Source organism: Hydra viridissima, unplaced genomic scaffold (assembly GCF_058129835.1).
Source record: "Hydra viridissima isolate aposymbiotic clone 2 unplaced genomic scaffold, HvirCarnegie_v1 scaffold_10, whole genome shotgun sequence".
Classification (NCBI taxonomy): Eukaryota; Metazoa; Cnidaria; class Hydrozoa; order Anthoathecata; family Hydridae; genus Hydra; species Hydra viridissima.
In genome coordinates this window covers 13055517-13079649 of record NW_028324309.1, presented here as the reverse complement: position 1 = coordinate 13079649, position 24133 = coordinate 13055517, and the positions used below count along the sequence as shown (strand labels likewise).

At 28.0% G+C, this 24133-nt stretch overlaps 1 protein-coding gene and 1 pseudogene across 1 annotated transcript; one reads left to right on the top strand and one right to left on the bottom strand.

Annotated features, from left to right (window-relative positions):
* Nucleotides 1-619: 619 nt before the first annotated feature.
* Nucleotides 620-23766, top strand: LOC145181688 (cdc42-interacting protein 4 homolog). The gene is made up of 13 exons (XM_090099584.1): nt 620-745; nt 1019-1134; nt 9252-9296; nt 11477-11624; nt 19502-19564; nt 19921-20025; nt 20562-20690; nt 20796-20945; nt 21353-21523; nt 21650-21777; nt 21914-22040; nt 22705-22888; nt 22974-23766. The coding sequence occupies exons 1-13, from the start codon at nt 719-721 to the stop codon at nt 23111-23113; spliced, it is 1533 nt and encodes a 510-aa protein (XP_089955710.1). The 5' UTR covers nt 620-718; the 3' UTR covers nt 23114-23766.
* LOC149883191 (uncharacterized) lies at nt 12541-15124 on the bottom strand (annotated as a pseudogene).
* Nucleotides 23767-24133: the final 367 nt, after the last annotated feature.

The window sequence follows — 24133 nt, the reverse complement described above, 5'->3', positions numbered from 1 at the left end:
AGGGAGTTAGGCTTGAAAAAAATCCAGGTAACTAGTTATAGAGAGATGGATGTGGTTATTTTTTAATGAAAAAAAAAAAGTAGACAAATACATTTAAGCAATATTTTTCTGCTATTACTATTTTTATAACTCAGTATTATAATATTATTTTAAAAATCACAATCGGTATGTAAACTATGTGTTTACTAAAATGTTAATGTTAAAGTACTCAAAAAGTTCCTATTTTTAATTCTCCCAACGAAATACTTTACTTTAAAAAGTATATAAATAATTAAAAGAAGTTACTTTAAAAGAGATTCTAATTTTTCTATTAAATTGTCTTGCTATAAAAGAGATAATTTTTTGCTCATGTTAAGAGTTTATAATTGTTTATATTTTTTCATTTATTTATTTATTTTTGATATTTAAAATGTAAATGTATTAAGAAAGTAAAATCAATACAAATTGCTGATACATTTATGTTATTAATAGTTTATATATTTAGTTTTAACTTTCATAAAGAATAATTTTCTATATGGAAACCTTTTTTTTTTTTTCACTTTGCTACTTAATCAGTGTGTAACTTTAAAATTGGTTTGACTATGCTACAAGCATAACTAGTAGCTCTTTTATTTTAGTTAAAATAGTTCTTTTTTTTACAGGTGTTGTTCATCAGAGGAAGATATATATTTTTAATTATATAAAATAAAAGTTTCTAATTTTATTGGCTTCTCTAAGCATGGCAAATTGGGGTGTAGACCTCTGGGTAAGTTTCAATACCATCAAAATGTCTTATCATTAAAATTATCTAAGCTAAATATAAAAATTTTATTTTTCAAAAACATTTTCATTTTATATTTGAAGAGAAATTATTGCTGTATTTACATAGAAGGACAATTTTTGTCTAACTGAAAGTAAACGTTGCTATAGAATAAATTTCTAGTAGTTAATTTTCATGTTGTACAATTTTTTGTGAATAATCTGTTATACAGAAAGTAGGAAAAGGGTTAAAAGTATAATCATTTTTCTAATTTTATAGGATAACAGAGATAACATTGAGAAGCATACTCTTAATGGTATTGAGTTTTTGGAGAAATGTTCAAGTTTTATAAAAGATAGAAATCGAATTGAGCAAGAATATGCAAAAAGTCTCAGGTATAAGTACCTCTTTTGTATAAAGTAAAAAGGGTTTACTTTGAAAACTGGGGTTACTTTGAATGATAAGCTGCTTGTTGTTTTGTTTTTTGTTTAAACTAAAATCATAACATTATTTTACAGTGGTGTATGAACATTGCATATCAAAGTATCTTAAATAATTCATATTTGAGTTAATTGTAATTTTATTTATCAAATGGTTATTATACCTGCTGTGTAAATCATTTGAATATATTGGGAATTTTCTTCAAAATTTATGTTTGAAAACTTTGTACTGTACCTTATTGAATGTTGCAGTTGTCTTTATAAGATGTATAAGTTTGGCTTATAATTATTAAGCATTTGAAAAATAAAGAGAGTGGTCACCTTAGTCATAGATATTAAAAATTTGTATAGCATAACACTTTTTATTATTATTATTTTTATATATGAGCTTACTTTGAATGACATTTTAATCTTACATTTTAAAGTAATGTTATCACATATTGTCAATGACTATTTGCTTTTCTTTCCAAACATGTATGATTTATGTTCTTGATAATATTTCAGTATTTCTAAATAATAAATGTATTTTATGAGTATATATGGTAGTTATGCATATTTTATATCATGTAATGTATGTATTTACATATGTATGTAAATACATACATTACATGATATAAAATATGATGATGATAACAAGATCAGAAATCATTGTTTTCAATCAATAATGACTCTTAGACAAAGGTATCTTTTTAAATTGTTTAATTGACTTAGTAACTTAAAGTAATTATTTTATTATTCTTTTAAACATGATCATAACACAGTATTGATCATAGTTTTATATTTACAGAATAAACTTGACCAGTTTGCAAAATGAATTGAAAAAAATTCCTATAATAAATTTTAATGCCAATCACCAGTATGAGTTGATAGACCTCACTGCTCCAGACGTTACGGAACCTCCTACTATGCAACATTTTGCAATTCAAGAAATTCAATACTTCATAGACAATTCTGTTATGCCAGATTTTCCAGACTTCCCATCTCGTTTCCTGAGTGTAGAGCGAACTGTTAAACTAGTATCGGAAGCATCCCATTATGTTTACAGATTTGAGAATCAACACAGCTGCATCTTAACAAAATTGCCTAGTAGAAAGATACGTCATGCATAAATGTCAAAAGGATATTATTCCCATTCATATGATGATATTTTTGAATAAATTCAAAAGTTACTAAGTTAGATAAACAACTTTTTATAAATTTAGAATCATAAATTATAAAAAAAGGTGTTTAGAACTATTACTTTTTAACATATTCTTACAATTGAAAACTTTTATTTCTGCATATCATGCTTTTTATAGCTTTTTTTGTACAATCACAACAATCTTTAAAGTTAAATCCACAAATCATTTTTCATCCAAAATCACTGAAAATTTTTGAGGTATCTTATTTTAACTACCTTCAACTACTGCAATATACATACATGTATACATACATACATACATACATACATACATACATACATACATACATACATACATACATACATACATACATACATACATACATACATACATACATACATACATACAAGTTTCAAATACAATGGGAGCTGTAAATGGTGGGTTATCATTTAAAAAAACACCTAATATTTATGAGGTGCTAGTTGGCACTCTATAATAGAGTATACACTTAACTATAAAAAACCTGGGCCATAAACAGTTTTCACTAATGTTTAGAAATCATCTATGTTACAACATATTATCACTGTTAGCTGCTTAGGGGTTTCCATTTAATGTCATGGATCTATGTGTTCTTGGTAAGTCAGTTTTGAAGAATTTTTAAAAGAGGAGTGAAATATTCTAAGCCTATTTGCAACAGTAGTTAAAGTGCTACATCAATCTTGTTCTGAGGCTTCTTGTCATATGGTTTCTGCTTATTTAGTTTGTAAAGCAAAGCATCTTTGGACAACATGGATGGAAGTTGACCACCTAAAGAAATCTACAAATGTTAGTAATTTTTGTTAGATTTATTTGGCATCTTCTTGAAACTATGGTTCTCAATAGTGATCATCTGAGCAGTCACTTTAGTCAAGAGTCACTTAAGTGAAAAGGAACTGCTGAAGAAACAAGCTGAAGAAAATAATATCTTATTTGCTTGTTTAATACCAAACTCTACCCATTTATTGCATTCACTTGATGTGTGGTTTTTATGGTCCTCTTAAAGTATATTGGAGACAAATAATTTATCAATACAAAACCTCATATGCAAAAAAGGCACAGACAATTACTAAATAAAATTTCTTTTTTTGTTAAAGAATTTGTTCACTCATATTCATCAAGCAGCAATTTAGTAGGTGGTTTTAAAAAATGTGGTATACATCCATTTAAGGGCAAATATTGTTTTTGAGTATTTTAAGTTTACAACATAATGTTAACCAAGCAGTGGTTAAAGTTCTGAAATTATTGCGTTGTGTTAATGAAGAAAAGCAACAAGCTGAAAATTACTGTTGACCCTGGAAAAACATTTCTTTTGAGGATTTTCATAGAACACACAAAAATATTCCACTTCCATCAGTTTCAGGAAATGGATTGGCTGGCAATTTTAAAGCTAACTTTTTTTTATCTTTGGATAAAAGGAAAAGATTATAATTTCTCTAAACTTAGTTCCCTACTTTGTGAGACTGGAAAATACAACACCAATTAACTTACCAAATAGACATACTTGTTAAGAAAAACAGAAACAAGCGAGTGATAATGATTAAAATATCATTACGATATGCAAATGTTACAAGATAACAATATTTAAATTTAAAAATTACTCAAAGTAAAATCGTAACTGCTGTATTTAATGAATGTTATAATAAAACATCCATATTCAAAGTCACCCCATTTCCATAGCTGCATTAAATAACCAAAAAAGTGAATAAAATCCTCTCTTTTAAATCCTTGTATTCCAGTATTATTTTGAATTTCTTATGAGACAATTATAGCCCCCATTTGTATACTATTATATTTCAGTTATTTTCAATATTACTGATAGGCAATCTTTGAAAAATATGTGAAAAGCATTCAAAGTAAACCCAATTTATGGTATGGTATGTTATAGTTAATACATACATACATACATACATACATACATACATACATACATACATACATACATACATACATACATACATACATACATACATACATACATACATACATACATACATACATACATACATACATACATACATACATACATACATACATACATACATACATACATACATACATACATACATACATACATACATACATACATACATACATACATACATACATACATACATATATATATATATATATATATATATATATATATATATATATATATATATATATATATATATATATATATATATATATATATATATATATTATTTGTTCTTATCTTAATAATTAACTGCTTAAATTTAAACTTTCTAGTACTGATAAATTAAGGGTTTTGACTATGAGAAACCAAATTTAAAATCTTTGTTATCATTTTTCACAAACTCGTCTGGCTAATGAGAGAATCTAAGCATGTTTTATCTAGCCTTAGTATATTAAAAAAAATAATTGGTTTTTTGACCAAGAAATCTAGTATTTAGATGATATTTAGTTTTCTTTCATAAATTGCTCACTATTATCTTTAAGGCTAAGTATTGTAGCATTACTCTACCCAGACTTAACGTTTTTTAATACAGGGTTGCCACCAAATCAGGGAATTTCAGGGAAATTTAGATACAATCAGTGAAAATCAGGGGGAAATAGTTGATTTTGGAAAAAAATAAAGGAAAATCAGAGAACTTTTAATTTTTCTTTAATGTTTTGAAATGTTTTCTAATAAAAATTTTTCTTTTCCAGCGTACCAGGGTTAGTTTTTAACATTTTTAAAGAAAATTAATCACATTGCGTTTATATTTGCTTATATATATATATATATATATATATATATATATATATATATATATATATATATATATATATATATATATATATATATATATATATATATATATATACCCCTTCAGAGTTCAAGTTGATGGGATTCTAATGTAGTTTTTATATTTTTTTTTCAAAGAACAATTTCATGTGTTGATTGAAATGTTTGATTATTTATTTTAATTTTCAAACAAATTGATTGGTTCATTAATCATTGGGGGATTTATAGTATCTGTTTTTTAGAGATAAAAAAATGCTCTGGGGTTTATATAGAAGTTTTGTTTGGAAGTTAAGGGTGGAATGCAAGAACCGAACTTGAGTCAAGTTCGACTTGAAATCTCAAGTTCGACTTTGTCAAGTCAGACTTGAAAAATTGACTTGAGCGAATGCGTAAACGAGACTTGAAAATTTCAAGTTCGTGCTTGAGAAAGTCGAACTTGAAAAATAGTCGAGGCGTTGAATTTAGGGTGTTTATCGGAAAATGCACTTCGCAACCAATAGCGGTAATGGATTTTTTTTACGGGAAAAACCTTTTACTGAAACAAATTCCGTGTAATGATATTTGTATAGTATACGATTAAATAAAAAGTTAATAACAGTAATAAAAAAAAAAGTTCTTGCTATGTATTTTTCATCAGAAAAACAAATTCATCTTGGCACTTTCAGTTCCAAATCCTAAGTTGTTGGTAAACAACGGTTGGTCATATGTACCACTTAAGTGATCAAGACAATTTCTCTTGATTTCTCCATTTTAACAGATTCCATTTGAATTAAAATACATGGAAATGTTCTAGAAAATGCAGAATCTTATTTTGACGCTTTTTGGGGATGATACTATACTACAATGTATTTTTATTTATCTTTTTACTAATACTTTAATGAAAATAATGGTTTTTTTTTTAAAAACACTGAGAAAATTACTTTAAACAAAATTAGTTTTCTCAATACTAATACTACATAATACTATGTGTGTGTGTGTGTATATATATATATATATATATATATATATATATATATATATATATATATATATATATATATATATATATATATATATATATATATATATATATATATATATATATATTATATATATATATATATACCTACACATATATATACCATTAACATATGTAAGTATACCATTTACATATATAAGTATACCATTTACATATGTAAGTCAATAGAGATCACATATGGAGACAGGTCTTCTGAAATTATTGGGCCACTTATAGAAACAGAAAAGAAAACTTTTAAAAACCATTGATAGCATCTTGCTCATTAACACATGAAAAAGAACAAAGTTTAACGTTAAACAAAAATCTCTTAATAAAAAAAAATACAAAAAAGCAATATAATGAAATTCATGATCTTGATAAAGAACTAATGCAAAAACAAATAGAAATAGATGATATAAAAAAAAAACTCTCTCCAGAAAAAGCAACAATACAAACAAAGCTTTGTGAAAATTTTCACAGTTAAAATTTTCACAAAGTTTTAAAAAAGCAACACAACAGAATTATTCTATGTGAGGATTATTATTTTCTAACAATATCAGATCCAAATTGTTTTTGGAATGTTTGAATTTATCACTTTATTTTTTATTGAAATTGTTTTTTTCATATATAATACTATTTTGAAATATAAAATGTAATTCTTTTGAAATAATATGTAGTATAAATATTTGAAAATAATGTTTTTGTTATTAGACCCTTTATCCATTATTAGACACAAATTTTTTTTAAAAAAAATAAGTCTGAAATTTGACTTTTGCTTTGTTTCTGCAAAAATATCTTTAGTGAATGCTTTAGCACCACATTCTTCATTGCTATTTTGTATTTCATTGCCTCCACAATAATCATTTTGTAGAAGGGCAATGTTGTGAAGCACAAAACAGGATATTATTATAGCTATGGAATTTTGCAGTTTTGTTCCTAAGGGAATGTTAAGACAAGGGTATTGTTTTTTTTTGATATACCAAAACAATATTCAACAACAACATTCAACATGGGTGTACTTCTCATGTTGTAATTGTATCTGATTTCATTTTCATTTTTGGGTTAGAAAAAGTTGTCATTAAATATTGTTTATAAGGATAGCCAGAATCACCTGAAACATGAACATGTTGGCGAGCTTCTAAAACTTGTTTAATAGCTGAGTTAGCAAAAACAAATGAATCCTGAACAATTCCAGGCCATTGAACATAAGCAGATAAAATTTCATATGAAGCACCTGCAATGACCTGGCAATTCAAAAAAAAAATCCCTTTTTGTTTCGATAAATTTCTGCGCTTTCTCCACAAGGAATTATTATAGGAATATGTGTTCATTAATTGCTTCTATACATCCTGGGAATCCTTGAATTTGGTAAAATCTAAATAATGGTTGATAAATATAAATATTTTCTTTATCTAAGAAAAGTTTGAAGTTTGTATGAAATAGCAAAATCAGATATCCATGAAAACTTATAAGCACTTTTGCTAAATTATCAAAAAATCAGCTTCTGTTGAAAACTTTATGTACTGATATCTTTTGTTAGCCATTTGAATTGAAATGTTCTAAACCACTGGACAAACAGTTGAGTTTCAGCTCTTCCAAATCTCCTATTATTCTCTAAAAGAGTTTATTTATTGTTATAATCATTTGTTGGTATAAAATGTTGTTATTTAAAAACGTAATGTAAAATCTACAATAAGAAGGTGCCATTTTCTGATACCGTTTTTTGAATATCTACTCACTTGGAATGAACCAGTAGCATAAAACCGAAATGCAATAGCCAGTTGTTGTACAGTTGAAAGAGGGCACCCTCGATTGTTAACATTGTTGTTAATAATGTCATTAGCTAATATTAAAAAGATTTTTATTGGAAAATCTGTAGCACCTTTTAAATTCTATACCGTGGTAAACTTCTAAAGGATTAGCTCTGTCAATAATAAACCTTGGTATGTGACTTGGCATATTTTTTCTTCTTCTTCTTCTAAAATTCAGCTCATACCGATTCATTTTTGAACATTTAAAAAAAAGTTTTTTTTAATACTTCATGTAATTGTAACTACTTCTCATGAACTCTCTTTTACTCCTTTTACACGTATCACCTCTTTGTATAACTGCAACTATTTATTACTAAATGGAATTTACTTTTATACTGTATCACAAAAATGTGCCTTAATCAACAGCCTTTTACAATGCTAGGATGTTCGACATTTCAAAAAGCTAATAAACATTTCTAATGGCATCAAAATATGACATGTTGAATTATTACATACGAGTTACAGGATGTTTTAAAAGACACACGTTTTCGCAATGTTAATATTCAGTTTTCTGTAATGAATTCATTTAAAAATATACTTTCACAATGTAACCTTCTAAATTAATTAGGTCAATATGCCCAAGTAACTACTTTTGCTTGTTAAAAACTCATTTTCATACTTGCAAAGGTTGTAATAAGTTATATAGTAATAGTAAAGTTTTGTTACGCATCAGCAAAATGATAATGGCGGTCTGTTTTTTTTTTCAAGTTTGGTTTCAAGATTGGTCTGGAGCAGACTTGAAAAAATGACTTGAAAATTCAAAAATTCTCGTTTTTCAAGTCTGACTTCAGTTCAAGTTCGCTTCTTGCATTCCGTTCAAGTCAGACTTGAGATTTGAAGTCTGACTTGAAATTTCAAGTCGGGTTCTTGCATTCGGAAGGAATTTTTGCTCTCTCAAGTCTGGTTTGAAGTCAGACTTGAAAACGGTCTATTTTTAGCGGTTTTCAAGTCTGACTTGAGTTGAAGTTCGCTTTGTGCATTCGCTCAAGTCGCACTTTAGGTTTGAAGTTCGACTTCAAATTTGAAGTTCGGTTCTTGCATTCCACCCTAAATTTGGGTGTTTGAATGCTGGAAATATCAGGGGGGAGATAAACAAAATTTTAGCTAAAAATCAGGGAAAATCAGGGCGAAAAAAGCAAAATTTTAGCAAGAAAATCAGGGAAAAACAGTGAATTTTGTTCTTAAATAACGGTGGCAACCCTGTGATAATTGCTGACATTTTTTTAGAAAAACAAGATTTATTTTTCTTGATTGTGTTTGATAAGGTCAGGAAATGTTAATAAAAAAAAAATGCTTTAGCACTATTTTATTGCAATCTTTTATTGTTACTATTAATTAAAAACTACTTGATTTAGGAGGCTTGTAAAACAGTACCAATTTCGTAAGAAAGAAGAACTTCAGTGAGTTTTTATTATTGCTATATTGGAGGATATTTTTTTGTTTTTTATATGTATCTTTTTGATATCTTAATGTTTTAGATTGGAATTAAAGCTTCCAACATTTTTTTATACTAACAATAAATATATCAATAATCTTGAGTCAAATTATATGATTGGTCAAAATTAGTAACTTCCATATTTTGTAGACTTGCAATAGACTTGCAATAGACTTGCAACATCATGTCTATTGTTCTTGTATTTATGTCCTTGTTTTGTCTACAGTGAATGACCTACATTTTTTTTTTGTTCTTAGTAATTGTATTTTTGCTTTTGTTGTGTTGTTTTAAACAATTTTACTATTTTCATGTTGTTTTAATGTTTTTGCTATTGTCATGTTGTTTTAAAAGACATGTTATTGGTAAACATAAACATAGTTTTCTGGTATTTTCTTAAAACTGGTTGTAATTTAATGAGAAATTAAGATTGAAGCTTAAAGCACACTTAACCACAAAGTTAACATGCCACTTATACATTTCGATTTATTTTAATTGACATCAGTATTATCATGTATTTTGACAAACATATTAAGAATAGAACACATGAACATAATTATTTCGATAATAATAATAAAATTGACTTTGAGGATGGTGAAAAAAAAGACTAAAACAAATAATATGGTTCATTTAGCAAAATAAAGTAAAATGATTATTATTGTTATGCACACTAATACAGCTTAAATTGAAATATTGACTTATCAATAACTAGTGTAACCACTTCTTGATGTTATTACAGCCTGACAGTGCCATGGCATACTTTCAATTAGAAATCTAATCGTTTCTTGAGGGATATCTTCCCACGTGCAGATAAGACTTTGTCGCAGCTTTTCTAGGCTGTTAGGTGGTGGATGCTGGCTTCTGACACAGTCTCCCATTATGTCCCAAAGATGCTCTATTGGGTTCTTATCTGGACTGCAAGCTGGCCACTCCAAAACTTGAATATTAACATTGTTTAAGTATTCAGTAACAATATGTGCCGTATGTGTTCTAGCATTATCTTGCATAAGAAGGAATTCATCCCCAATTTATGGTGCAAAAGGTACCACAAAAGGTTCTAAAATATCTGCTACATATTGTTGAGAAGTCAGACATCCACCATCAACAATAAAAAGGTCTGTGTGAGCTGTTAAAGATATTCCGCCCCATACCATCAATGAGCCGCCTCCATATAAAGTGGTTTCTCGAATGTTACAAGCAAAATATCTTTCATTTGGTCTTCTGTACACTCTCGGGTGGTGATCAGAACTTATAAGGCAAAACATTAACTCATCTGTAAATAAGACCAATCCACAATTATGTGTTTCCCAATTCATATGCCTCCTTGCAAAAGCCAATCTGTTTCTTTAGTGGTCTAAAGACAATCTGGAACCAATAGCTGCTGCCCAAGGCTGTAAATTTAAAGCATGAAGTCTTCTTCTTATGGTATCTTGACTAACAGCAGTTCCATGAGCTTCAGCAAGTTGTATTGGGAGACTTCATTCAGTAGTGAACTGTTCTCTCAGTGTTTGAAGTATTAAAAATTGGTCCTCCATGGCATTGGTAGCTTGTGGTCTGCCTTCGCCAAATTGTCTAGCATGATCATTGGTCTCTACAAACCTTTGTAGAACCCTATCGACTGTTGTATGAGACACTCCAAATCTTCCACCAAGATGGCAATTGGTTTATTGGACTGTTAATTGGATTGTCATTGGACAAAGTAACAATTGCAACACATTGATCACGACTTAAATTTTGTCTAGAACACTGCATTACAAACAGATGTGTTGCTCAAATAACAGTTATCTTTTCTACTGTTAAAGCAATTTAAAACCAATACATACTTTTATTTTAGAAGTGAGGTTTAGTTACAGCAAAACATGCTACTTATGAAAAGCTGCTATAATTCAGAAATTAATTAAGGGAAATGGAATAAAACCTCCAAAAGATGTAACAATAAACATTATCATCTTTGTAATTTATAAATCCGGGAAATACATGGTATTATTAAAAAAATTTGGAATTTGTAAGTGGTGCATTAATTTTGCCGTGAAGTCTATTTTTTTTTATTGTAAAATATTTAATGCCATCAAGATGTGTAAAAATAAGATGTCTTTTTTATATTTTTGGTGATGGAAACAGGCTAATTAAAGTTTTCTTTAATACTAGATTTACATATCAGGAATCATTCAAAAGTTTCCTCAATGAAACAGACTGCTTTGCTGGGCAAAGAGAAATCATAGCTGAAAATATTCAAGATAATGTTCTCAACAAAATGCAAAAGTTAGCAACTGACTCAAGGGCTGATAGGAAAAAGGTGGTTTATTTTTTGTGTTTTTTTCCTTTTATATTACTATGATTTAATAACAAATATATAACTTATTATATGTATGTATATGTATATATATATATATATATATATATATATATATATATATATATATATATATATATATATATATATATATATATATATATATATATATATATATATATATATATATATATATATATGTATATATATATATGTATGTATATATATATATATATATATATATATATATGTATATGTATATATATATATATATATATATATGTATATGTATATTTATGTATATATATATATATATATATATATATGTATATTTATGTATATATATGTATGTATATGAAGACCTCAGTGGAAAAACCAGCGTTGTCACATTTTTCTTATTTTGAGATAATCAATTTTTAAAGTTCAAAACATTCTTTAAAATTTAATTTATACACTGCTTTTTAGTTTTATGTATATATATATAGATTAACTATATTTATATCAGATTATTTCTTAAAAAATAAAAAATAAATATTTTTTCAGAAACTAAAGTTCATTATCAATTAATGGACATCACTGACTTTTTCCTTTAATTACTATTTTTAGCCCTTCTTTTTTGTTTAAAAACAAAACAATATCTTAAAAATGGGCTCTTAATGATGTAAGGGGCCTCAAAAGACAGTTGACTCTGCTGTTTCTTTAGCTAATTTTTCTTTGTTATCCCACTGAAATGTCTATGGGAAGATATTACATTTTGTTAACATCTATTGTGGAGCGATAGATTTTTTTTATCTAACAAAGTCAAACTAATTAAAACATAAATTTTAACACAAATTAATCAGAAACATTACTATACATGAAATGAATGAGACCAACATGAAATTAATGAGAAACAGAACAATAATTAAAATAAATTTTTCTAATCAGTATCTGAATCTTCTGATGCCGAATCTTGTGTTTCTGTGTTTGAAGTAACAAGATTATCAAAAAAACTGTGATTATCAGGTTTACATAGACGCTTCAGAACTTGTAAGTCGTTATACTTGGCAGTACTTATTGGTAGAACTGAGGAATACATATTAAACTGATTGAGTGCAGTTTCTGTTTGATTATTTTGTCTACGTTTTACCAAAGCAGTAATTTCAATGTTGCCATTCCAGTTGTTACGAAAGAGAAGCAGTGCAGGGTGTATATCTTGAATGACAAGTTCTCTGACTGGTCGAGTTTTTATCTGACATGCGCACTTACAATATTGTTTCAAGTAATCAGAAAATCTGAAAAAATTTACATTGAAAAAATTTACAACATTAAAAGGTGAAGGTTTTTTTCTGCAATTCTTAAGAATCTGACGCCAATCCTCAGGAATTTCAACATTAGTCTTTATATTAACATTTGCCATGTCACGATCGCATTCCATATAGGAATGACCTCGTATAGGAAATGACACTTTAATACATTTAAAACGTTTTTGAAAGTGAACCATCCAATGCAAAAAACGAAATACAGTGTAATTTTTGTTTTGTCCTGCACATCCATTGCAAAAAAAATGTAATTCAAGGACTGTGTCAGAAAGATGATTAATGATAAAATGATAAAGCATAGAGCAAACATCATCAGCTCCCTTTTTTCCTGTTGTTTCATTGTATGTATAAAGAAATACTTCATCACTGGATAGGATGTGTATATTAAATGATAAAAATTTAAGCTGTCTTCGGTAATACACATCGTTAGTTGATTTATTAGGCAAGGGTAAATTCTTCTGAAAATCAAAAGCAATAGCTTCAAACATGTCTGAGTTTTTTGCTCGTTTTTTTGCATCTGACTTTCTGTTATACTTAGGTCGTTAGGAAAGTTCGTAGAACTTCATCTATAAAGATACAATGAGACAGGAAATAATTAAATATTTATATATCATTTTAAACTGCGTTTAATTATGAACATTTTAAGTACTTGTTGAAGTATTTTGAATGTTTATTAAAAAAGTTATTTATATTTTACTATATACGTTTTCAAGAAAAAATTTAAAAATGGATAAATTTGAATATCGAGCATATATTAAAACCCGTGCTCTACTTGCAGTTTCAGCACAAGCCATAACCAATGAGTTGGTTTTAGTTCATGGTGACCAAGCTCCAAAATATAGTACAGTTGCCAAGTGGGCTACTTTATTTAAAGATGGTAGATAGAGTCTCGAAGATGATCCTCGCTCAGGGCACCCTCAAACCACGTATACAGCTGAGAATATTGAACGTGTGCGAGCCATTATTGAAGAAAATCCTCATGCAACACATGATATAATTGAAGCCCTGACATCGATTAATCGCTTTACAATCAACGAAATCATTCACAACGCACTTAAAAAAAGAAAATTAACATCACGTTGGATACCCCACGAGTTAACCGATCAAAATCGCAAGAATAGAGTTGAGGCATGTAAGGAAAATTTAGCTCTTTTCAGAAACGGTCCATGGAGACTATGTGATATTATTACAGGGGATGAGTCATGGTTTTATTTGAGACAAGTTGGACACAAGTCGGCTAACGCTAGTTGGGTCGGTGAAGGTGAAAGTCCAAGAACTATAGTAAGATGCGACAGGTTTCAGCCGAAAAACATGTTCTACATCTTCTTCAAAACAACAGGTGTTGTTCATTTGGGTTATGTTGAAAAGGGAGACACCATTACTAGCGAATATTATATAAAAAATTGTTTGAAACCTCTTATATGCGAAATAAATAAGCAAAGACCTAAAACAGGCACTCAAAATTTCAAATTTCTCCATGATAACGCTCGACCCCATGTGACTGAAACCGTCACAAATTGTCTAAACCAAGCTGGAATTACAATAATTCGCCACCCACCATACTCACCAGACTTAGCTCCATCCGATTATTGGCTATTCGACTTGATAAAAAAAAATCTTGATGACGATACTGACGTCGAAAGTCAAAAAACTCGCATAACGAAGCTACTTCAAAGTATACCCAAAGAAGAGTATAAAAAAACGTTTGACAAATGGCTTGAAAGGATGCAACTTTGTATAGATAACAATGGACATTATTTTGAACATTTGATAAAACAAAATTAAAAAAAACTCTTCTTTTTTTTTTTTAGAGGGGAGTTCTACGAACTTTTCTAACGACCTAAGTAAAATACAGCAGCTTTTTTTGTGTGAAAATCATGCTCTGTTTCAAGATCTTTTTTTTTTTTTATTAAGTTTGATAATATCTTGACCAACTGCATTTAAAAGCTCTTGGTCAGTGTGTTTTTTATTTACAATGAACTCATCACAAGCTAAACAAGTGTCTTTTCGTGGAAAGCCAAACCCAATATTAAATTTATTGTTAAAAACTACTCTGTATGTTTTGTATCCTAATTTAACAGTTGGGTATGCATGTTTGAATAGTTCAAACATTTTAGAGACATTTAGATCTTCAGGTAAGTAAATTTTTTTAGTTTTTCCAATAGCATAATGAGATGACCTTCCTCTGAAAGAAGATATATGTTTTTGGATAGCTTCACTGTCACTTTCGGTTATTTTGTGTGGCCGATTTTTATGCTTGCCTCTACCAGTTATGAACTAAACTACATATATATATATATATATATATATATATATATATATATATATATATATATATATATATATATATATATATATATATATATATATATATATATATATATATATATATGTAGTTTAGTTCATAACTTAAAATATTATAAATAACTTCTTTAACTATTTACTAACCAGTTGTAGCAACTGATTTCCTTATTGATTCGATCCTAGCTTTTGTAATTCCGAAAAAAGACATCATAGCTTTAATGCAGATTGGAACTTCGATAGCTGATTGTGCTCTTTGCACCCTTACACAATAAGAATATGAAAAATTGTGTAAGTAAGTTTTATCTGCATTCTGTCGTGGTCTTCTTCTGTTAATGTTTTGGATTTTTATTAGTGTGGATAAGTACGCGTCCTGACTATTTTTAGATGAATATTCATTAAAGTTCTTAATTAGTTCGTTCCTTTCCTCACAACTAATATTTTTAAAACATGCAAGTCGAATACAATAACAGTCTGCCCCAATAATGTGGCTCGATAAATTGTGTTTTTTTTTTTCTATTTTTGGAATTAATATTAATCTTTCTTTTTCTTGATTTTTCTGTAACCACCGGACTATCATTACAAGCCATTTTGTTTTTTGTTTACTTTTTCCGCGGCTTTTTTTTCAACCAACATTTGAGGTATTAAGGAATCACGTGGTTTCATAAACTATAAAAACTTCGGACAACGCAGGTTATTCCAAATGTAATTCTTGACATCACTGGTTGTTCCATTTGATCATGTTTAATTTTATCCTCTTTTTAATGAGTGGACTAGTTTTTTCACTTGGTAATTAAAATAAAAGATGAAATAAGATATGCTTGCTTGAAAAATAATAGTTTCTCAAAAATTTCAAAAATGTGACATTGCTGGTTTTTCCACTGAGGTCTTCATATATATATATGAATATTTTTTTTTTAATATCAAATAATATACAAAAAAGTGAAAGTAATTGGTTTGGGTATAGAAAATATAAATATTAAATAAAAAAAGAGGAAATATTATGAATTAGTAAATTTTACAAGTAAATTTCTTTTTTATCTAATATGGATTGTTAAATTATATCTATGTATTTTCAAAAATAAATATGTTTAGTATAAGAAAATCGGATTTGTGGAATTATTTTTTTAAAAAATAAAATAACACAGAAACAAGCTGCCAAAAATGTAGAAAAGTATCAGGTGTAACAGTGCTGATTAATCGTTTAAAAATCCATGCCATTACTATTTCTCATTAAGAATAAAAAAGTCTGACCAAGAATATAAAAACTAGAAGCATTGTAAATTTTGTGAAAAGAAAATCTCTAATCCTAAACAATTAATTAGATTCATTACAGTCATAAGAAAGATGTTTCTTCAATAATTATGAAAAATAACATTGAACTCTACATTATCATCAGTGATCCAGTTGTGATCAAACAATAATACTGGTTAAGGGTCTGTGTTTGCAACATTTTTTATTTCAAACGATCCTGATCATATTTTTCATTTCAGAAATTTCATTCCTAACGATCGTGAATGGACACTATTGATGTAAAAAAATTTTTCGAATGATTACGATTGCGAACAAGCTTTAACAGATTTTTTACAAACTTTTAAAAAATTTTAAACTTTAACGAGCAGTAACAATCTAAATTTTATTTAACTAAAATAAATGATGTTTCAAATGTAATTTATTTATTTTCAGTCAAATTATTATTCATAAATTTAAATTAGAAAACTTGGTATCATGAAGAAGATTTAATTCAGTAGAAACTTTTAAGTTTCTCATAAGAATTTACTAGAATGGAAACAACGTGAAGTGTTTTTGAACTTTAACAAAGATTGGTGTAGAGCCGAGCCAGTTGGGCCAGTTGGTCTAAGTTGAGTTCCAGAACCACCTGGATAAGGATACCATTCAGTTAAATTGGATCTTTTCTGGTTCTGCTGTGGGATCCAAGTTTCTCCACAAAATCTGTTGCTAACCTTTATCATCCTGTTGTATTACATTCTTAAATACATTTTCACTATATCACAATCCAAAGCTATGGCAGACTTTAGTTTTTTATTGGATGCTTAAACAAATTTTTTTTATAAGTGTTATCCAGCTGTTCATTTTCTTTCCTGGGTATTTTGAGTTATATCTTCTGTTTTCCATCTTCAGTGAAGTCTGTGTTTTCAGTGAATTTTGTGTCTTATTTAGTCTTTTAATCTCATTTGGGCTTATTCTATTTCCTCTCTGCATATATAATTTTAACTGCAATATGTTTTCTACGCTCTTGTTGCTTGATACTAACTTTGTAAAGTGTGTTGATACCTATCCACCAAAATCCCAAATACTTGTTCATCCAAGTGGTGTGAGATGGACAACTGGACAGATAATAAGTTTGTTAGATCCTTTTCTGCACAACGTAACTTCAGCATAATCCATCCCAATAAGAATATCAATTGTTGGCTTTAGCTTAATATATGGGATTGCAATATTCTTTAGATATTTCTATTTGATAGACATTATTTTAAAGGTTTTGATTTCTTCTTGTATTGTCATGTTTGTTATGCTATCCAATGGCTAAAGCTGGAATCATTTGGGATTGTTTCAAAGAGATCAACTTTTTGTTTTGACTTTGTGTTTTACAAACTTGTGTTTCACCTTGAAGTAACAAATCAGCTGCTGCATCAGCGTTTGGTTCTTGGTACTGCCATCATCAAAAAAGCAATAATAACAACATTTTTATTGCTATCTTAATTTAAGTATCTAAAGCATAATCTTTGCTTCTTAGTAACCTCCCAGTGTTGTATCACATGGTGGTCTTTAAATGTTGGCATTCTCAAACTTTATGGTTATTTTTACAAATCATACATGTCTTGTTCCAGTTCTCTTTGTTTATTTGATTATTTTCTCCTAACAACCAATTCCCCTCTGATTGCTTCTGTTTATTACCAACAATATCCCTTGGGTGATTCTCTTATAGGCTGGAAGTTTTCCAGTTCATGAAACATGGAAACCTTTCTTCTAGGTCCACAATATTTTCTTTTAAGCCTCCTTATAGCAACTTCATGAGCAAAAATGGTGAATGTCCAAGTCCTTCAAAGACTTTTAATGTACTACCGGATAGATACTGGCATAACTGTATTAACTTATACTGTTATTTGGTAATTCAACCTTTGGTAATTTTTTCTTTCTTTGGTAATTCTACCAAAATAACTTCTTCTTATGTCTTAGTTCATGTATTTCTTCTTTACTAGGACGTTTCGTTCTCACAAAAAAGTTAAATGAGTTGGTGCGTTGTTCAAAAATAAATAAAGATTTTAAAACAAGTTTTTTAGTTTGTTAAGTAGATAGCTCACTTGGAACAGCTATTTGATCTTCCATTTGCTGTTTTGTAGGTTTTTGATTTTTTCTTCCTTTTGACATACTTTCTTTGAAGAAACAGCCCTCTGGTACCTGATTACGATCTAATGGTGATTAAAGTGTAATACTGATTATGTATTATTTAAATACTTAGAAATGTATTCCTCTTTGTTGTTTTATTCCTATGTTATATTTACAAGCTACTTTATTTATTTTAAAATGGTAATTTTAAGATTTCTTGTGGTGATGTGTACGCCATTATTTTGGTTTTGTGGGATTCATAAATTAGGAGTGTTGCTGTTTTCATGATAGCAAACATTCATCATAAGTAAAATGCAAATTTTGTTGAAATCTCTTCTGATCATTCAGGCCAGATGAAAGATGGCCCCCAGATTTTTTTTTTGTCACTGATGGTTGTATTTATTGTTTAGAAAATTCCCCCTATTTTTTCAAAACAAATTTCACAAGTGGTTTCCTTTAAATCAGCAATCTTTTCTGTTTTGTGTTTTTCTGACCTTCAAACTTTCAAAATTACAAAAACAAAAAAGATTTCCTGTTTTTGCAGATTATATTTTTAAAACCTAAAGTGCTTTTATTTTTGATCTTTAGATTTTTTGGGGGCTTGAAAATACCTTTTCAAACAAATATTAACAATATAATAAATAAAATCAGAGATTGAGAGAAGCTAAACTTGACAGTTTATATGGCACACAGTGCGATTGATTTAAAATTGATTGAGTAAAAACAAAAATCAGTAAATTTATCAGGGGAGGGGGGGAGAGGTTGTGGGATCTAGAAAGTTTTGATATTGTTTTGTAGTTAGGAATTGAAATTTTAATATTTATAGTAAATAAAAAAGTTCTTGAAATGGTGTAAAAATAAACAATTTTCAAATAGTTGCCCAATTTTATTAACCAACTTTTTACTATACATTTATAATTCATCTAGGCTATTTCAACATTGAATGATCATAAAGCTAACCTTGACCAGCTCCAAAAAGTATTACAAGTTGTAAGTATTTTTGTTTGTTTCATTATTTAACAACAATAATTAAGTACACATTTTATTCTGAATTTTATTTTATTTTTTTTTTTTTAATTTTAAGGTTTAGATAAAAATTTTATGGCATTAGTAAGAAGAATCATTAAACTAAAAACTCATTCCCAAACATTTTAAAGACTTATAATTTACACAAACAGAATTTTGTTTTTAGAAAATCGAATAAAAAAATTTTTGAAATAATAGTTTAATTACAGAAGTCTTTCAGGTTTTGTTATGAACAAAAAGTATTTTAAAACTATTTTTCTTGATTATGAAGTAAGCTTTTTATACAGGATTATATTTATAAATCTTCATTGATTTTTTAGGCAAAAAAGAAATATGATCAAGCTAGTGAAGATGCAAGCAATGCTTTAAAAGCTTATGAGACCGCATCTCATAGCCTCGATTTAACTAAAGCTCAAATTTTAAAGGTTGATTTTTTTTACTATTTATATGTATTCAAGAAAAAAAGTTTATAAAAATTTAAATTGTTTAAAATAGAACAAAAAGAACTTTCCTGATGATTAAAAAATATATTAGGATAAGAATGTTGCTCTAAAAATGGATTTCTAGAGTTTATTTACAAATCTATTTTGTTTGATGAAAAATATGTTTGTGACTGAAAGACTTATAGGTCCTAAAAATCCTTTTTAGCTGACAAATCTTTAACGATGTGATAACTTAACTTAAATTAAGTGAAAAAGTTAACATAAAGTAACGATAATTATATTACCTTCAATTTATTACAAGAACACAATAGGAAAATGAAAATGATACAGATTTTGAGGGTAGGTTATTCTAATGAATTTATAGAAAATCACTAACCTGAGGGAGAAAATAAATGCAGTAATAATATTGCATTTAATGCATCTTCTAAATTTGTAAAATGAAGTTTCCACATTGCTGTGTTTTTTATGTTATTTTTACCAAAAATTGACTTTTGTTTTGTTTTATTTTGTTTTTTTAGTTTCAAAAAGTTTCACAAGATAAAGGCCATTTAGCAGAAAAAGCTTCTGATGAATATAAATTAGCTACTGATAACTTTAATAAAGCCCAAACACTTTATTATGAAGGTGATCTTCCTAACACAATAAATGTGAGTAAAAACTGTTCATACTGTATTATTGGCATAATAGGAAGAAAAACTTTTGGTGTAAAATTAAATAACAATTACAAGATTTATTCTTAAATTTTAACTTAGAATGAACTACAATTACCAGAAGAAAAAAGAATTGAGATGCTGAAAAATTTCTTTATCGAAGTATCATGTATTCAGCAAAAAGTGCAGTCAGTTATTTCTAGTTGCTTGGAAGGTATGGTAAAGGCAGCAGAACTCTGTGATCCTGCTAAGGTATTTTTTTATCTCTGTCTTTTTTTTAATGGTTTTTGAAAGTTTAGAGTGTAATAAAATAATTTTACTTAACTTTTCAACTGTCATTTTTTATTTGCTTTACATTTTCTCAATAAAATATTCTACTGTTTTAAAGAGTAAAATTTTGTTTTTGGAATTTTTATTGAAAAAATTTTTTATGGAAATGTATATAGAGGATATCTGAACTATAAGACAATTTCTTACATTAGTATTAATTTTTTTTTTTTTTTTTTTTTTTTTCAGCATATGAATTTTCATCAAAGAAATTGTTTTTATTTATAATGCTGCATGATTATTTAGCACTTGCAATAGTTAAACAAAAATGCTGACCTCAAAACTTATATAATTTTTTTCTGAAAAATTTCAAAGTTTACTAATATTTTTAGGACTCATTGACATTTATTGATATACATAAAACTGGAAATTCTGTTCCTGGCAGCATAGCCTTTGAAGAATGGGGTAAACCAACTGCATCTGCAGTACCTACTCCAGTACCATCGACAAAAATACGACAAAAAACAACTAAAACTTCTGTTTTTGCTATGAGCAGTAAAAAGGTGATGTTAAAAAATCTTTTTTTAGTTAATATAAAAATAGTTGTAGAAGAAGAGTTATATTATGAACTATGAATACGTTTTCAGAATTTATCCCAAAATAAACTATGAGAGTGTTAACATTTTTAGAGAGATGTAGTTGTCAATGAAAATGTTGCAAATGACTATTCTGATCTTCCTCCAGCACAACGTAGGAAGAAATTCAACAAAGCAATATCATCACTAAATGAACAGATTGATCAGCTAGAGAAAGCAAGGTGAGAATAGTGTTATATCAGGTTTGATATATTTTAGTTTAACAGTATAGTGATAAAATACTTGACTACAGACTATATTAAAGGAATTATTGTTGCTACCTGGATTGTAATGTAAAGAAATTTTTTTTTTCCCCAGAGCTGGCATGATAAAAATTGCTGATACTAGTAAACAGTTTGGAGGAGACATGGCCTCAATTCAGACTCAAATTGAATCAAATTCAAAAGAAACTGAAAGGCTGAAAACTCTACTCCATCAATACCACGTTAGTATTTTTTATGCATTCTTTTCAAGTAACTATAATAACATAACTTAATAATAATAAGTAATGTTAATGATAAAAGTAATAATGACGACGACGACGACGACGACGAGGAGGAGGAGGAGGAGGAGGAGGAGGAGGAGGAGGAGGAGGAGGAGGAGGAGGAGGAGGAGGAGGAGGAGGATGATGATGATGATGATGATGATGATGATGATGATGATGATGATGATGATGATGATGATGATGATGACGACGACGACGACGACGACGACGACGACGACGACGATGACGACGATGATGGTTATAAATGATAATTACAAATAATAATATAATAGATAACTTGAAGAGTACTTACTGATAAATATATTGTTAATAAATATACATCAGCAATATATTTATCAATAAGTTCTCTTATTTTGTAACTTACACTTTGCATATGTAAAGTCGTATATTTTATTTAAAAAGTGTTAGTAAAGTAACGAAACAATTTCTGTTAACACTTTGATTATTTTCAAAATTTTTCTTAATGAAGTGCTAAATAAATTTTGAATTTTAAAAAAATAGAATAATAGAAAGAAAATTAAAATAATAGAAAGATAAAGAAAATAATAGAAATAAAGATACTAACTAAAGTTGTTTTAAATTTTAAAAAATCAACTTCATCTAGTGTTACATGTCTGCAATGGATCCCTCAGATCCCAAAAGTAATAGTCGCAGATCATCTACTGATGATTTACCTCCGCCACCTGTTGATAAACAAACGGACCTTATAGAGCGTCAGATATCCCCTGGAGGATTCGCTGGAGATTTTGATGATGAAATGAGGTGTACTGTTATCTACGATTTCAGTGGTAAGTCTCTTTACTTGCGTTGTAGCAAAGTTTTGTTTTTGTTTCTTATTTAATGAATGATTGTAATAAAATAATTTAACTCTAGGTAACAATGAAGGTGAGTTAACAGTGTATTCGGGTGAAGAATTAATTGTTATAGAAGAGGATGATGGTAGTGGCTGGACGCGTGTGATGAGAGGCCAAGAAGAAGGTTATATACCAACTTCGTATGTTCAAAATATATAGTTTTCAAGAATTTTTTGAAACTTCTGGGTATTGAATGATTGATAGACATGAACATATTTTATCTTGTATAATTGTCTATAAAATTGGGGAAAGAGAAAGGGTTCTTATCGTGAAGGTAATTTTAATCATGAATTAGTTTAATTTTTGATTATGAAATTACTTTGAGCATGTTTCACAAATTTTTTTAGCAGTTTGAATGCTACTATGGTAACACATTCTTTATATAGATATATATGTTTATTATTTTTTAAAGTTTTTTTATAAAAGTATTTAGTTTGAATATTTTCATGCACTGACTGATATTTTTGGTTAATCTAAATGGCTAAGTTGATGGTGATAATAATTGATTTCTTTTGATTTTAAAAAACTAATATTTGATAGCATATATTGTTACTTGAAACCTTGTATATGTTTATTTCATGTGTGTGTATATGAATTTTTATGTGTATATGCGCACACGTAAAATATATACTTTTTTTTTTTTTTATTTATACAAACGATAAAAATGACTTTAATATTAATTGAAGATGATCAACAATTTTACAGACGGTAGAGAATTTAGGTTGTAATATTTTTCTGAGTGATTTTATTTTTGTAAAAGTTTAGTTTTAGTTTTGCTAGATTGTGAAAAAGAAAAACCCATTTACTTATTGCTATTATGCTGTGTTAAAATTTGCTGCGTACTTTGTTTAAATGCAAGCCAATAAAGTAATTTGAAAAAAAAAAGATCTTGAAAATTTTTCGTGATTTTACTTTTAGCTATCAATTTAAATATGCTTTAGTTATATATAATATGGTATCTATTTAATATATCAGGTATTTATATATTAAAATGGTTAAAAATCAAAGAAGATTTTCGGTCTCTAAACATTTCTAATTTTTAGCTGTAAATTTTACCGAAATTAAAAAGTTTTTTAAATTTCGTAAATATTTGCTTGGGGTGAGTCTCTTTAATCATAGCACTAAAGCTAAAAAAACCTCTAATTATAAATTTGATGACTAATTCTATTAACCAGTAAA

What these genes read in the sequence shown, in the direction of transcription:
- LOC145181688 (XM_090099584.1), top strand. Translation starts at nt 719, where the DNA reads ATGGCAAATTGGGGTGTAGACCTCTGG. An exon ending in CGTAAGAAAGAAGAACTTCA is followed by an intron (nt 9,297 to 11,476) that starts GTGAGTTTTTAT and finishes CTTTAATACTAG; the next exon opens with ATTTACATATCAGGAATCAT. An exon ending in TCCAAAAAGTATTACAAGTT is followed by an intron (nt 19,565 to 19,920) that starts GTAAGTATTTTT and finishes TTGATTTTTTAG; the next exon opens with GCAAAAAAGAAATATGATCA.